Source organism: Diceros bicornis, chromosome X (genome assembly GCF_020826845.1).
Source record: "Diceros bicornis minor isolate mBicDic1 chromosome X, mDicBic1.mat.cur, whole genome shotgun sequence".
Lineage (NCBI taxonomy): Eukaryota > Metazoa > Chordata > Mammalia > Perissodactyla > Rhinocerotidae > Diceros > Diceros bicornis.
The window spans coordinates 461006-477141 of NC_080781.1; the positions used below are offsets into that span (position 1 = coordinate 461006).

General features: G+C 57.6%; 1 protein-coding gene across 1 annotated transcript; it reads left to right on the top strand.

The window, feature by feature from the left end:
* The first annotated feature begins 1292 nt into the window (after positions 1 to 1292).
* Positions 1293 to 11122, top strand: SHOX (SHOX homeobox). The gene is made up of 5 exons (XM_058535157.1): positions 1293 to 1763; positions 5123 to 5331; positions 9191 to 9248; positions 9337 to 9425; positions 10877 to 11122. The coding sequence occupies exons 1-5, from the start codon at positions 1481 to 1483 to the stop codon at positions 11120 to 11122; spliced, it is 885 nt and encodes a 294-aa protein (XP_058391140.1). The 5' UTR covers positions 1293 to 1480.
* The last annotated feature ends 5014 nt before the right edge of the window (positions 11123 to 16136 follow it).

Sequence of the window (16136 nt, forward strand, 5' to 3'; positions counted from 1 at the left end):
TCTGGCCCCGCGGATTCTGGAGAAATCGTTCACTTTCCTGCCGGCTGAAGCAGACAGCCGTCCGTCTCCGCCCTGCCGGCGCCCGCGCTGGACCGAACGCTGAGTACCGCCAAGGGTGGCCCTCATCCCACAGTTCGATTCACGAGCGCTTCAGACTTAAGAAAACGCAAAACCAACTCCTCCACAACCCACAACACCCCCTATCCCACTCCCCCAAAAGCCTTGTCCCCACTCCAGCGGGGGCAGGGGGAGATGAGGAGAGGGCCCAGAAAAAAGAGGGGGAAGGAGAAAAGTCAACTTTATTTGCAGACGGAATGTTGCAGATAAGATGATACGTTTGGCTTCCGGGATTGTAAAATGCATTTCGCGTCGTAATGGAGAAAAGCAGCTCCTCATGAGCACACTGGACAGGGGAGAGTGGGAAGGAGCTAGTCAGGAAACCCGTGGCACAGCCAAAAAAAATATATGTATTTTCCCCCAAATAAATATCCCAGCCACCAGGTTGACAGCATGGCTGTAAAGAAGGCTGCACCGGTCCGGCCGAGCGGGATCTGACGCGTGCCCAAAGGGCCGCTGTTTACCAACCAGTTCTCCCAGTGACCCGCGGTTTCTGCGCGGCTGGACCCCCGCGCGCTCCGGATGCTCGTGGCTCCGCAGAATCCCGGTTCCCGGCCTCTGGGGCGCCGGCGCTCCGAGCTCTGCGAGCCGTCTCTCCCAGCTGCCGCTGCGGAGGCTCCGGGGCCCACGTTCTGGGCGCCTTCCTCTTACTGTGGGGGACCTCCTGCTGTGTGCCAAACAGGCCGCGCGCACCCGCTGCGCCCGCTCGCTCGGCGAGTCCAGCCGGCGATCCAACCGCATCTCAAGTTGGAGTCAATTTCCCTCCGCAATGGCGCGTCCCCGCAGCCCGGGTCCCCTCGGTCTCTGCGCACTGGCGCGCCCTGGACTCGTCCTGCCAAGATCCATTCCAGGCGCGGGGCGGTGCTCCTCCCGGAGCCCGCCGGCGGGGACCTCCTTACGATCCCTAAACTCCTCCTCGACTTTCGTTTCCGCCAGCCATTGAGAGAATGCGGATACCTGTTTGGGGCGCTGGCGCCTGCGCCCGCCCGCGCGCGCGCGCGCGCTCTCCCTCTCCCTTCCCAAATCTGATCTTTACCTCTCCACACCGAGGTGCACAGACGCCCAACAGTGATGAAATGAAAAGAAAGCCAATTGCCGGACTGGAGGTGGGGGAGAGATAGCGTCTCTGCGTGCGCCCGCCGCCGAGCCGGGAGCCGTAATTGCTGCAGACAGCGAGCGCTGGGGGTTGGGCGGAGGTAGCCGTGTATAAATAGTGAGATCTCAAATTGAAGGCATAAATAACAGCAGGAGGGACCTGCCCTCACACGGACCGTCCTCTCCGCGCGGGGAGGCGTGCGGACCGCAGCCCCGCTCCCAGCCAGTCCCGCCTGAGCCCCGCGGACCCCAGCAGCCCCGGGCAGCCATGGAGGAGCTCACGGCTTTTGTATCCAAATCTTTTGACCAGAAAAACAAGGAGAGCGGCGGCGGCGGCTGCGGCGGCGGCGGCGGCGGCAAGAAGGATTCGATCACGTACAGGGAAGTTTTGGAGAGCGGACTGGCGCGCTCCCGGGAGCTGGGGAGCTCGGAATCCAGCCTTCAGGATATTACGGAGGGCAGCGGCCACTGTCCGGTACATTTGTTTAAGGACCACGTGGACAACGAGAAGGACAAACTGAAGGAGTTCGGCACCGGGAGGGCCTCGGAAGGTAAGCTCTCGGGGCACAGGCTGCGGGCCTCTCCTGGGGTCGGCGTGTCCTGGCCCCGGAGCCTGCGCGCTGCCTGCCCCTCGCTCCGCGCGCGCAGAGGCCCCGGGAGCCGACGATCGCTCTCAATACGACCCCTAACTCTGAATTTCCAGCCACGGCCCAGATGGAAAGGCCCCGGGAATCCATTGCCAGCCTTTTCGTAGGAAACCGAGGAAGAGGAGAAGCGAGGAGACAGGGAGAGAGGAAGGCAGGGGAGCCGAGGATGGACAGGGGCTGCGGCCGCACGCGGCAGCGGACTCGCTTCCCGGGGCGTTGGCACCGGGCGCAGCGGCGGGAACTCTCCCGGGTTGGGGTCGATCGGGAGGGATGTGCCTGGAACCCCGGGTCTGCTGGAGAGCTGCTGGGTGCGCGCGGGTCTCCCTTCCAGTCTGTCTTATACCTCTTCCCACGCGCGCCGAGGAGAGAACCACACGCCTCTCCCAGCGCCCACCGCCCTGCCGGCTTCCCCAGCTAGAAATGTGCCGCGCTGAGGACGCGCGGGCCGGTGGTCCGGGAGGTGACGCGCGCAGGGGCCTCTTCCGCCTCCGAACCTCTCCAAGCTGTTTCCTCTCAGGGAAAACTTTCCCCTTTGAACCTTGAGACTTGATCTTGGCTGACGCGGGCCTGCAAATTAAAACCACTCCCGTGCCCGCAGGTGGCCAGGGTCTGGACGTGGCGAGAAGGCCCGGGGAAGTTGGTGGGCACGCGCACCCGGCCGCCCTACCCCAGGCTGCTCAGAGTGTAGCCGGCCCCGCTCCGGGGAACCGCGTCCCGGAGCCTCTTTTCTGCAACCTCCGCGGAGGTTCGCCCTGTTTTGGAAACCGGGGAAAAAGGCAGGTTTGGAAGGGCTCCCCCAGCTAGGCAGGGGTGGTCCCAAGCGGGGGCTCTCTGTACAAACAGGGCAACTGACAGCAATAAATCAGAGGGATAAAATTGGCTAGATTTCTCAGGGGGCACCCTTTGAAACGGCTGTGATGTCTATTTTTCATTACAAAGAGAGGAAAGTGAAAGGCTGGCCGTTTCTCTCCAAGGGGCCTGTTGCAATGATTGTCAGCGTGGAGAGAGGTTAGGCAGTCTCCCCAAGAGATGGTTTTGTCCAGGGTAGCCCACGAGCCCGGCTCTTCTGGCCCCTACACTTTGGTGCCAGAGTTTTGGCCGAAACGGCCTTGAAGCCAGACATACGGAGGAATCAACCATCCTTCTGAGGCCTTGACCTCGTGCAAGCCGAAAGCTGGCGGAGGCTTAGACATAAGCCCCTGACCACTGGCAGAGCGAGCAGCCCAGGCCGGCCTGTCTTACCTCGGCGTTTGCCCCTTGGCGGGGCCTCACGCACCTGGCTCTATAATTTGTACAAAGAGAGTTTGCTTTGATGGAGCTGTGGCCGTCGGCTGGTGCTACTTCAGGCCTATGTTCAATTGCAGAGGTTTGCAGCGTCCAGCAGCTGACCTCCGGGGCCCTTGACCGTTTCCTAGGGGCTGATCCCTCTCCTTCCTCCTGCTCCTCTCACCCTGGACACCCAAGGTGGTTGAACCCCACAGGAGAGTGAAGTACAGTTGAGGCCTTTAGAAAGCTAGAGGCAGATAAGCCCAGCCCAGAAGCAAAGGAGGAAGGAGGGGAGTTGTATCCACAGCTGCACTTTCCCCCTCGGCTGGGTGTGCAGAGCCCCCGGGGAGGGCTGAGCCCCAGGGCGGCATTTGCAGGATGGGAGCAAACTGGAGGTGTGGGAGACCCTCAGGCTCCCGTTGAAACCCGCAGGTCGTGGGCGCTGGGCAGCCTGTCCCGCTGAGCCGAGCCTGGGAGCCTGCGGATCTCGCAAAGCCTGCCGAGGGTTCTTAAGGATTGTGAAGGCCAGTTTGCAGCTGGGGACGGTCCCTGGGGTTCAGACTTGAGACATGGGGAGGAGGAAGGAAGAGGGGGCCGCCTCTGGGAAAGGATTTACTGTTGGGAAGAAATAGGGTGTTCCTGGAGACGCATTCTTTTCAGCGAGAAAAGAGGATTTAAAACGTAAGTTGGGGATAAGTGCCCAGAGCCCAGGGGCCTCAAGGGGGGACTTTGGGGCAGACTCAGGATTTGGCTACTGGTGTCCAGCTCAGAGACCATGGCGGTGGGGGCCAGGCTGTCAGGATTTTCTCCTGCCCCTCAGATATTTTAGGTCTTCCTCCTTTGCAAGTTTCTGGGTTTACTACTAAGAGGCTTTCACAGCTGCTTTCTGACTGTTTCGAAAGTGGTGGGACCCCAGGAATTTGGAACGAGCCTCCAGACTCTTCTTGACACTGAGGGGACAGCTAATTGGGGCAGAAAGGTGCTCTTTGCCTGTGCCCAGCCGGCCCCACGATGGGAAGAAAAAGCACAGGATAACAGTATTCGTGGAGGTCCAGTTCCTACCAGCCACGGGGTCTGGATTCCTTTTATTTTAAATCTCTGAGCTTGGTGACAGGCTGCATTTTCTGGAGGCGGGAAGGAGCGGTGTTCAGGTTAGAATCTCCTAAATGGTGATCTTATACTGCCCGATGTTCAGCCCGGTTCTCCTCCCGCAGCAAACACACACGCGCTCATAATGTTTGGATGGAAGAAAGTGCCTCTCTTGGCGCCCTGGCGGGGCGCGTGCCCGAACGCGAGTGAACGCGTGAAAGAGAGAGCGCGACAAACGGGGAAACCGAGGGCCTGTGTCTCTGGGTGTTCCCTCGGGCGCCCTGGTGCGCGTTAAGATACGGCTTTGCTGTGTTGGTCAGAAAGGGACCAGCGCGGGGTCGCGCGCCCAGCTCACGGCGTCCGGAGGGAGGCTCCGGCCCGGCTGGCGCGGCCCCGTCCTGCTGCGCTGCAGTTCAGGGCAGCGGCTCTCCCGGGCCTGGACCCCAGCCTGGCCTGGGGCCGCCCCGCCGGGGACCCGACACTTGGGCGATTCCGCCTTAGCTTCTTTGACTTAAAAATAATATTTAACATCCCACTCCCTTTCAAAAAAACAGGTTAGGCTATGTCAATATGTCAACAGACACGAAGTGGAAAATTGAGCAAACTCTTCTGTTCCAAGATTAGGCCAAGAAACACCGCGCCGCCTATGCCCGAGTTGTTACCAAAGAGCGTGTCTTCCCCTGGAGTTAGTTACATCGACTCGACGCAGGCTTTGCGTCAGGGCGCATTGGTGGCGGAGGCCCCCTTCCACCTCATGCACACACTTGGGTTTGCACCAAGTCCCCGCGCAATATCGCCCACGCGGGCCGCCTCGCTCGGGCGCAGGCCCCGCGGGCCCTGGGGAGGCGGGAGCTGGCGGAGGGACTCGGGGAGTCTCAGCGCTGTGCCCTCGGCCCCCACCCCCGCAGGTATTTACGACTGCAAGGACAAGCGCGAGGACGTGAAGTCGGAGGACGAGGACGGGCAGACCAAGCTGAAGCAGCGGCGCAGCCGCACCAACTTCACGCTGGAGCAGCTGAACGAGCTGGAGCGCCTGTTCGACGAGACGCACTACCCAGACGCCTTCATGCGCGAGGAGCTCAGCCAGCGCCTGGGGCTCTCGGAGGCACGCGTGCAGGTAGGACGCGTGCCCGTCCCCGCCACAGGGCCCAGGGCGCAGCCGGAGCGCGCCACCTCGGCCCCCCGGGCCGCCGAGTCCTTCTAGGAGCGCGGGGAGACTGGGGGGCGCGCTGGAATCAGGCCTGTTGGAGATGCCCAGGGGCCTCGAGTGTCTGGGCGCACGGTTCGCACGAAGGGCACGTGCCCTTCAGGCTCACCTTCCACCTCCAAGCTGTCATGAATTTGAATCACTCTTTTCCTTTTCTTTCAAGGTTTCGCTTCTCATCCCCACACCCCTCCCCAATTTCCCCCCTCCTAGCTAGCCCCCTCCCTCCACTCCAGGGAGGGGAGGCGAGGGGCGAGGGCAGGGGGAGCCTCGCACGCTGGGCATCTTGATGAGCGCGGCTCCTGCCCGCGCGGGGCCGGATTAGCCCGGGCGCGGGGGGCTCGGGGCGGGGGGGCGCGGGCGCATGAATTGGTGATGCCCCATCTGGCGAGCCGCCCTCTGCGGGGACCCTGGGCGTGCGCAGCACGTGCGCGGAGGGGACGCTCCGACAGGCCTTTCTCTCGCATTGCAACCGTTAAGTTCAACGTATTAATTTATTTATGGGGCAGGCTGGCAGAGATTCGCTCCTGAGTCGCTTCCTCGGGGCCCGCAGACCCCGCCGCCTGGGAGGTCGGGCCTGGAAGCTCGGCCTTGGTTCTCACGGATCTGAGCAGGACAGCAGGGCGGCGGAGACTAGAAAGAGCCCAGAATCCCCGGGCTCTGGGGACTGGTTTTAAATAAATGGAATTAATATTGCCAACCGGAGAGGGGGCCGTGAATGACGAGGGCTACGAAGAGGCCGGTTTCTCATTGGTTGTAGGGTCCACGTATTCAAACACGGCTCTCCCCGGATTTTATTGATGAAACGAAAATACATGTGTGTTTTACAAAAATTTTTAACTTGAAAAAAATATCTATTTTTGCTCCTAAGCCCGTTCCGTCTTTCCGTGTCGCTGCAGTCACAAGGCTGACTTGGGATAAAATGCAACAGTCCTGGGGTATTTCCAGCTCTTCTCCGCCCCGCAGAGGAGGGGGGAACAGGGTCTGGGACCTTCTCCCCGGGCGAGTCCCTCTGGGCATCTGTGGCCGCAGCAGCGAGGCGAGGAGGCCGGCCTCCGAGGGTGGCTTTCCCGCTGGCTTCCCTTCTCTGGGAAGATGGATTGGGCTGCGCCATATAAATTAATGAAAAGATTGAACTTTCGCTGAAGGGGACATCAACTTTTATGTCACCACGCAGTGTCTTTCTGCCCGGGATCTGTAATATCTCCCAGGCCTTGATGTACTGTTTCTATAAAAATAAATTACTTGTAATTTAATTCCACACTATTTCTTTCACTAGTCTATTACTGAAGAGCACCTTTGCGGGAGGAACTGGGGTTGGCAGAAGATTGGTTCCCGGGTGTCTGCCCATCTTGCGAGGGCCCTAAAATAAAAAGGGGGGAGAAGCCGGCGGCTATCGATCCGGAGGCGAATTAAAATTTAACGACTGTAAATAATAATACAAATAAACATGAGAAGAGAATAGCAGAAATAATTTTGCACCGGCCACAGGGCAAGGAGTCGCCTGACAGAGAGCAGAGGGCAGAAAGCGCTCATAAAAATCAATTAGTGGTAACATGTCCGTGGTCCTGCGGTGTCACCAGGGCTGGTGGAGGGAGAAACAGGGGGCCAGAATGAACTAGATTTTAATCCTGTCTCCAAATTGTTTGGCAATCCATTTCGGGACAGCCCGTCCCGTGTTGTTAGAGGATAGAGTTTCAGTTGAGTGTGGAAATTTGCTGTAAATAAATTGAGGATCCTATGGAAGCTGGTCCTTATTAACCTTTTATTTTTAGTATCGTCCTGGAAGCTCATACCACCCAGCTGTCAGGGTTATAATCGAAAGTTATGAGACCACGGTGAGGAGCAGGCGGTAATTTAATTACAACAAATATCTTTGGGTTTATGGCGCAGAGCTAAATTAAATGTCATTATTCACTGTCTGTAATGGAAATCAGAAGGAAATCAGATTACGGCGTTTGTGAAAGAAATCGGTGCCCGGTCCTTAATGAAGAAATGACTGTCTAAACCAGTGTACTGCGCTTTAGTTAGCATATTCGGGACTAATTGAAACTGACCGCAAATCACCCCAAGACTGATTTACGATCGCTTAACGCGCCGGCTAATTCATCACTTTTATTCTTCATAATCTTATTTTTTTCCCTCCCCCCCGCGCAGAAGGGAAAGTGAGCTCGGCTTTCCAGATGTAAATAGGATTCTGGGTTTGAAAAATGCCCTTCCAGGGGGCAGAATTGGCTCGCACGCGGGCGCGCGCGTGCGTCAGGCTCTGCTCTCCAGAGGACTGGGGACCAGACCCCAAGGAGACGGGGGCGCCCAGGACGGGTCCTAAAGGGGCCCAGTCCCACCCACGATGAGTGGGGGGGTGTCGGACAGAGGGAGTGCGGGAGGAGGAGGAATGTGAGGCAAGCTTTGGAAATGGAAGAAAGATTTGAGAATTCCAGCTTGGAGGCGGTGGCAAGGCGAGTGAACGGTTTTGGAATTACTTTTCAGGGGAACAGGATTAAACTTTTTCCAGGCTCCCTGCTGCCTGGCGGGATGAGCTTTCGAATGTTCTGGAAAGCCAATTGCGACAGGCGGGCGGACGGCTCAGCTCGTGGGTTGAAAGTTGCCTCTTAAAAGTTCAGGTTTCTTAGAGTTCCGGCTGCTGCCAACCTCCCCGGGTTTGCTGAGGTTTCTCCGCGCGGGTGGGGGTCCCGGGAGCCCCCAGGCCCTGCGCTTGGAGCGGCGGGCCCTGAGCGCACGGTGTCCCCGAGCTCCCCGCGCAGAATGGCTGAGGGAAGGCTTTCTTGGGGAGGATTATTCCTCCTGGTTGGTGACGGTCATCGCGGCTATAGGGCCCTGGAGCATGGAAGGAGAGGTGCCCGAGACAGCCAGTTAGGGAAAATTAAGTGACCGAGAACATGGAGAGAGGGGGGCTCCACATTTCTTCAGCCCTGGTGTTCAAGGACCAGGGCTGTGCGGCAGGGTGGGGTGTGATCCTGGGGATCGAGGTGGGGGGCTTTGGGAGGGGCAATTTTGCACCCAAATCTTGGTGTCAGTCCTGTGAAGCTAGCAGGGTTGGGCCTGAATCCCAGCCCCCTTTCTCGCCCAACCTCTTGACACGGGGTCCCCAAATTGGATGTCTTTAGAGAGGCCGAGCGCCCACAGTGCAAACCCTGAGTTATTGGGGTGCGCCCGGTGTTTATGGATCGAGGACGCTCACGACTCTGTAATATTAACTGAGACCCTCCAGGCTTCCAAGGAGGGCGCGGAGGACATGGAATTTTCTGGACTTAGGGCGCCCCCAGCTTCACTGGGAAGGAGGCCGAATTCGGAGCTCTTTATCCAAACGTGCGCCTCCCTTCCTTGGCCGTGAAAGTCCTAAAGTGGGAGGTCAGGTTCTCCCAGGGGCTGGCAGGGTGGAGGGGGGCAGGCCCACACACGGAGTGATGGAAAGTTCTGGAGGCCACCTCCGCCATCGCAGCACCTAATTCTTCACTTTAAATATGTGGATGTTGAGGGTCCTGTGTCACCTCGGGGGCCGGGAAGGGCCGAGGAGTGAGTGACAGGTCCCAGCTCCTGGTAGCCAGTTACGCGGGGCTGGGGTGTGTGGGGGAGGGGATGAAAGCGAGAAAGGGGGCAGGAAGGAGCTCTACCGGGCCGGGGTCCCTCCCGCCGCCGCGCCCGAGGCGCCTGGAGCAGGAGCGCACCACCGAGCGTGGAGAGGGTGCGGAGGGAGCCCTCGCCCTGTGGCTCACCAGGCTGCGCATGTCTCTCTCTGCTCCGTCCCCAGGTTTGGTTCCAGAACCGGAGAGCGAAATGCCGCAAACAAGAAAACCAGATGCATAAAGGTGGGTGCGGGGGGCGGGGGGAGAAGGGGGGGGGCGCAGGCCGAGGCCCCCGAGGGGCTGCGTTCATGGATCCTGTCTCTCCTTGCAGGCGTGATCTTGGGCACTGCCAGCCACCTGGACGCGTGTAGGGTGGCGCCGTACGTGAACATGGGCGCCCTGCGGATGCCTTTCCAACAGGTAGCTCGTTTTTCTTCCTTCTGAACCGCGCGGGGGCCGCCGCCTCCCCCACCTCCGCGGCTCCTCCCGCCCCCGCGGAAGAAAGGAAGCCGCTTTTACAAGGGCGCATTTATAGACCCGCTGGCACGTATTAAATTCACGCTGTAAAACTCCCGAGTCACCTTTGGGAGGGCCAGGACAGAAACCCAAGCACGATTTTACAAATTCCTAGGGAAAAAATATCCCACCCACCCACGAACCAACCACCCGCTCGCCGCCTGGAGCCTGGTTGTGTGTGTGTGTGTGTGAGGGGGGGATGCTAGCTCTTCCAACCCCTTCCCCTGCTGTGCCGAGGGCTAGGGGTGCCTGCGCCCCGCCTGGGTCTGGGCCTCGCCCGCACCTCAGAGTTGGGGGCATCTGGACCAGCTCCGAGCAGAGTCGCGAGGGCCCAGCGCGCGGGGTGCCCCACGTGGACGTTGAGTCAGAAAACAGCCGCGAGGTCCAAGTGTCCCAATAAGACCAGCGTGGGAGAGATGGGGGGAGGTGCGTGGCTGGAGGCCCAGGGCCCCCCAGGGCGAGAGCGCAGGGCCCACGTGCGCCCTTCTTCGCACCAGCGCCGGAAGGGGCCCCAGTGTGGGGGGTGGGAGCGCATAAGTTGGCAGGGCAGGGGTGCCCTGGGCAGAGTGGAAGTGTGGACACCACACAGTTTTGCTCCAAGGCGTAGACCCGGGTTTCTGTTTGGACCGATGTTTGCTGGAGGGCGGGAGGTCCGGTCGGTCTGGCCCCGGCCTCGCGGCTCAGCTAGGGTGTCGGGCGTGGGGGACATAAATAGACACGTGGGGGCTCAGCTGGGGCTCGAGACGGGTGCTCTCAAACTCAGATGCCCAAGGCGGGAAGGGCGTCCAGGGCGGCCGGTGCGCGGGGGAGGGGTCTGCACCCCCTTCGCTTCGACCCCACACCCCCCCTGCGCCTGGGACATTCCACTCCTTGCAACATCTTCCCCAGGGCAGGGCGGCCCGTCCACATCACAGGATCTGCTGCCACGACGTGGGAGGGGGGTGAGCCATTAGACCCCGCTGAAATTGGGCCGTGGGAGCCCGAAGATTTGGTTGTGTCCTGCGCGGATTCGGGGACTCGGCGTCCCTGGGAGGACGTGTGTGGGGAGACCCCAGCGAAAGTCCAGACCTTGAGTTGGGGGCGTGTCAGAGGGTTAGAGAACCTGGGGCTCTGGTGAGAACGGGGTGTTTGCTGTGGACACCTCGGTATTCGCGAGCACATGGGGGTGGGCGTCGCTGGGGCGCTGGGCGTGGACACAGCTCCAAGTCCCTGGGCGCGAGGACAGGGGGTGGTGCTCCCCGGGGGGGTGGCGTAGGGGTCATGTCTCCACGGAGGAGGAGACGCCCTTGGGGTCCGTCGGGGCGGCAAAGCCCTGTCTGCGCGGAGTCCTAACCGTGCCGGCTCTGCCTCCGCAGGTCCAGGCGCAGCTGCAGCTGGAAGGCGTGGCCCACGCACACCCGCACCTGCACCCGCACCTGGCGGCGCACGCGCCCTACCTGATGTTCCCGCCGCCGCCCTTCGGGCTGCCGATCGCGTCGCTGGCGGAGTCAGCTTCGGCCGCCGCCGTCGTGGCCGCGGCCGCCAAGAGCAACAGCAAAAACTCCAGCATCGCCGACCTGCGGCTGAAGGCGCGCAAGCACGCCGAGGCCTTGGGGCTCTGACCCGCCGCCCAGCCCCGCGCCCCGTCCCGCCACCCCGCGCGCGCTGCGTCCTGCACTCGACCCCTCCGCGCCCCCAGGCCCGCACAGACGCCCCGGAGCGAGGGCGCAGGTCCTGGCGCAGCGGCTTCCCCGGGGGCCCACGGCAGGCCTGGGGAGGGGACCTGCCGGACCGCACGACCCCGCCAGACGCCCGCAGAAACTGTACGGAAGAGAGAGCAGGCGACGGTCTGACTACCCACCCCAGCCCTTCGCCACCGTGTCCGTGCGTCCTGGGACCCCGCGCCACGTGGAGCCCCGCGCGCACGCGCGCGCGCACCGCATCTTCCTCCGCTGTAGGCGTCTCTCCCCTGTGCATGCGGCCTCCTACACATCTTTCCAAGATCAGAGTCTGTTAAAGAAAAGCTCTGGGGCTGGTCTCCGCTGAAGATGCCGATTCTTGATTGCCAACGGTTTTATTCTTCACTGCCATGAACTTGCTTTCGTCCGAGGAGCTGCAGGACCCGTGTGGATTTCGGCGTGGACTTTCTCGCCTCCCAGGCGGGGGCCGTGTTCTCCTCGCCTGCCCCCGCCCACGAAGGCAGCAATAAGGAAATGCATCTGACGACTTCGCCAAGGTGGTGGTGGTGGTAGTGGGGGAGGGGGAACCTGAATCTCCCACGTTGTGACCGTTCTGGGGACCTGTCTTATGGGCACGGTGTTCACGCACACGGTTGGTCCCAAGGCAGCACCTTGTGCCATAGAACGGGCGACTTTATAACTTTCCCAGGATTTGATTCCCGAGTTGACATTTTTTGCTGTTTTGCAGAATTCAGACGCAAATGACTTGCATAGAGACACAGGGGGCGCGTGCGTGCGTGCGTGCGTGGTTTTAAGGTAAATACTGATGCAGCATTAACTCTAGTGAAATGCAATTAAGTGCAGTAAAGTGCAATACTGTATATATTATTATAGATTTAAAAAAAGAAAAATTAGCCGTGCACTCTTGACCGGTCAGCTTCGGACTTCTAAGGGCATTACCTCCTCTTGCATGCTGCGGGGCCTGGCCGGCTGAGGCCCATCGCCAAAACGACCGGGGTGGAGAGTGCTCTGAATGGGGTGGAAGTCAGGTGTGTGGCATGTGGCAGAGCGGACGGGGTGCCAGGATGTGAGGTCGGTGGCTGAGCTGTTTCCAGGAAGGGGAGAGCCTGGGGGAATTCCCCCGGAGGCAGCGAGTTTTCAGATAATGTTTTGTCCGGGTATGCAGTTCCAACTTTTCTTTCTTCCTTTTTTTCTTTCTTTCCTGTTGGTGCCTCCAATTGTGTCAACATCAAATAGCAACTTGTCTTAGCAGCTGGCACGGAGTGGAAAGGTCACTGGAAATGGTGTAACCAAAGCGTTGAGGGTCCTACAATGTGCACCTGAGTCTTAGGGGATGAGCTTGGTGTGTGAAGGATGGGATTTGGGGGGCACAAAGCTGTGCCTAGCTTGTGCACCTCGAAGATATGCCTGCATTTCTGCTTCAGTCGCCCGGGGCTGCCTAGACGGAAGCCGTCTCTCTTCTCCATCCTCTGTCAGTTCCTAACTAACTGGCCATCTTGCTGGCATTTACTCAAGTTCAACTGTTCACTCTGTTTCCAAAAGAGATTTTGATCGTTCCAGATTTGGCACTGACGATTTTTTTTTCCCTTATCCCTGATTTCGGTACATTTCTCCGAGAAAGTAATTTTCCTTCCTGTAAGGGAATACTGTCTGCCTTTTCACTGAGCTGAAACATGGGTACATTTGGACATCTCTTATTGGTCTCATCTGAAACACTTTATTCCAATCAAAAGCCCCCTTCCACTTTTTTTTTTTAATTTTGAAATTTTGGTAGGGCTCCGAGAGGATGGAGAGAGATGGAGACAGCAACTCAGTGTTTTTAAATCCCTTGCACCTTTTTTTCCCCAGACATTAATGGCATTATAGAGTTGGCTTCGTACATGAAATTTGGCTTTTAAACAGCCATGAATAAAAAAAGAAGGTCCTACAATTGAATCAGCTGGAACTTTGCTTTCAGTGCAAGGAAAAATGCATTTTGAATCCTTTAGAACTAGCTGCATTCACCCTGAAATTTAACTCTCGGAAAAAGTTGGAGGTCAAATGTGTACATCTCGATTTTTCTCAAAAAGTTTTATGGTAATTTTTATCTAAACGTAGCCCTGTGTCGCCACCATTTCCCCACAGAAAACCAGCTCCCCGTGAGTGGAAAGGCCTGACGTTTGGTCCTGGAAGAAGCTGGAGTTTAAAAATAGAGCTGCCTGCTGTCGGCCAGGCTGGGAGGCCGGTGGGGGCAAGGCCTGCTGGATGGGGGACCCCTCATCCTTGTTTTTGTTGCATTTCATGTGAAAAGTGAGCTAGGTGTAACCCTCATGGATGGGACCCCCAGAACAGAACAAACCCAGTGCATTGTGTGAATGGCAGGGCTGTGGAGACAGGTTGGCCTGGCTTCTCCCCGTGGTGCAACGTTGGGGGTAACACTCTGCAGGGCCTTGAGCATGGAGCACATCTCCCAGCCTCCTCTTTCTCCCGGAAATTCCAGGGTAGAAGCAGTTGAGAGCTGCAGCCTGAGTTGTGGCCAGCTCTGTCCATCCCAGCTCTCTGTTCCATGACCTCCCAGGCCGTTAGGAGGGCGTTGGGTGTGGAGGATGCTCGGAGTGTGTTGTGTGCCAGTCTTGGCTTCCCAGGGAGCGATTCTTGAGCTGGGGCATTGCCTTCCCCTTTGCATGCTCGTCAGCTGTGGGAACGGCACATTTTCCCACAGGCCATCAGAAATTAAATTTACGGGGCGGACGTAGTTTGGCTGTTGTGCGCCCTGCCCAAAACAAGATCCTTTTCAGAGTCATCCGTGTGGCTTCCAAATAGCGTTTTGGCGAGCGGGCTGGACACGTGACAGATACCACCTAGAAAGAAAATTGCACAGGATTTCATTTTAACGCCATGGGACTTGGCGTTTTTGTGTGTGGACGTGTCACGTGAGGGTTGGCCTGTGCGTTCGGACAGGCCGGCTGAGCCGAGGGATGGTTTGCTTGTCTACGAAGCCAGCCGCCAAGACGCATCGAGCCACGGAATGCTTTTCCTTTTTCCGCAACCTTGGCCAAAGAGGGCAGTTAGGATGGGAATGGCCTGGTTTAGCAAAACCCTGTTCTTAATTCACTTTCTTATGGATGCATCTTTTTCTTCCTTCTGTCGTGTGGCTGTGAAACAGCAGCAGATCATCTCCTTGGGAAAGGTGTTGGAGGTCCAGCTCTTATAATTGAATTGAATGTTAGATTAAGCGTCCCACTCTTGCACACTTTGAGATGCTCTGACACTCAGATTTTCGAAGATTCAGAAGAACGGGCCTTCTGGAGGGGACAGGGAGGGCCTTGGATTGTTTTGATAATACCCCCGCACAGTGGCTTTCTTCACTGGGATGGAACCAAGAGGTGGGTGACGCACGGTTCCTGGATGATTTAGATGAAAACGAAGCATGCTCGTTTTCACAGTTGCAAAGAGCATCCTCTAACTGGGTTGGCTTCCCCCACGAGGGAAGGGGCCTTCCCGGCCTCCGATGCCCCCCAGGTGGAGGTGACCTCTCTGTCTTCTTCCCATTGGATGGCTGGGCACCCCGGCTGCCTCGTCTCCTGCGAGCCTGAGTTTCAGCTGTGGGCTTGTCTGTGTCCTCAGCCACGGACATTTATGGTCTGTGCATTATGGGGACACGTGGATGCTTACATAGGAAGCTGTAGGTTTTCAGTCTGAGCTTGTGGCCACCCCTGGTTAAGAGGGAAGGAAGACCCCAGCCTTCTCTGTCCTCACCGCTGACTCTCATTCTCACCTTTTAACATTTCCCGAAGTTCAAGGGGAACCCCAGCCCCTTCTGTTTGGCACTTCCACCGAGGCACAGAGGGCACGATATAGGCTAATGATGAAAATTTGTTGAGGCACTTTGCTCCATCTTCCGCCAAGTTTGGGAATTTGGGGCCGGGGAGGGCTTTTTGGTTGATAAGTTCGACATTTAAAAAAAAAAAAAAACAAAACTGGTGCCTAATTTATTAAAAAAAAAAATACTAGCTTAGGAGGATGGTGATGTTTCAATCCACATGAAGACTTGATGCAATTTATAAATGTTTTATTGAAATCTGCTATTTAACAAGAAGCCAGTCTAAGGAATGTAGAAAAATATCGAGTTTCGACGCCGTGAGACGCGCTATTTATTGCAAGGTGATGGTTTCACAGACGCGGCCCCGTTGTATGCAGAGATGCCGTCAGGGAGAGGCGAGGTTCTCTGCTTCTCGATCGTGGATGTATGTGGATGTGTTATTTATTTTATTTTTCTTTTTGGTTGAAAGTTCGTAAATATGTGCTATTTTAATTATGTGGAGTGTAAATTTGACATCGCTTGGCATTTATTTTTATATTTTTTAAGCCTGTTGCTTTTAATTTTTTCCTTCCCCTCCTTCCTCCCCCAATTTACGAGCAGCCGGCCTGATTTATGACACGGCGACAGTGTTTGGGCTGTGCGTACAAGGTGTGTCTGGACCCACAGACGTTTTCAGGGATTGCTCACATGAAAAGAAATCACACAACTTTCCCCAAACCCGCGGACTCCACCTTTGTCCCCCCATCCGCTATTGTGGGAAGAGAAACACGCCGGAGGTTTTCCTGGCCGTGCCCGGGGGCTCCCCACACGAAACGCCGTTCTGTTCGGATCTCCTTACAAAGTGTATTTTGTCAAACCGTATAGTATGAATGTACATCTTGTAAAACGGAGATATAAATAAACTTATAAATATTTGTAGTCAAGTGTTAAAAAAAAATTCTCTCCTCGTCCCCTCCTCTCCACCCTGGAGGAGACTGATTGGAAGGGGCACCAGCCGGCAGCCGTGGCTGAAAATAGAGGGTTTTCTGCAGACACTGAGGGGTGTGCATGTCCCTGTGGGTTCTCAGGGCCTCTGACTTCTCTCCTAGGACCGTCCCGTTATCGTAGTGCATCTTCTGACTCTTCGCCTGTCTC

Coding starts and splice junctions, on each gene's coding strand:
- SHOX (XM_058535157.1), top strand. CDS start 1,481: ATGGAGGAGCTCACGGCTTTTGTATCCAAATCTTTTGACCAGAAAAAC. Junction 1,764..5,122: donor CACCGGGAGGGCCTCGGAAG/GTAAGCTCTCGG, acceptor CCACCCCCGCAG/GTATTTACGACTGCAAGGAC. Junction 9,426..10,876: donor TGCGGATGCCTTTCCAACAG/GTAGCTCGTTTT, acceptor CTGCCTCCGCAG/GTCCAGGCGCAGCTGCAGCT.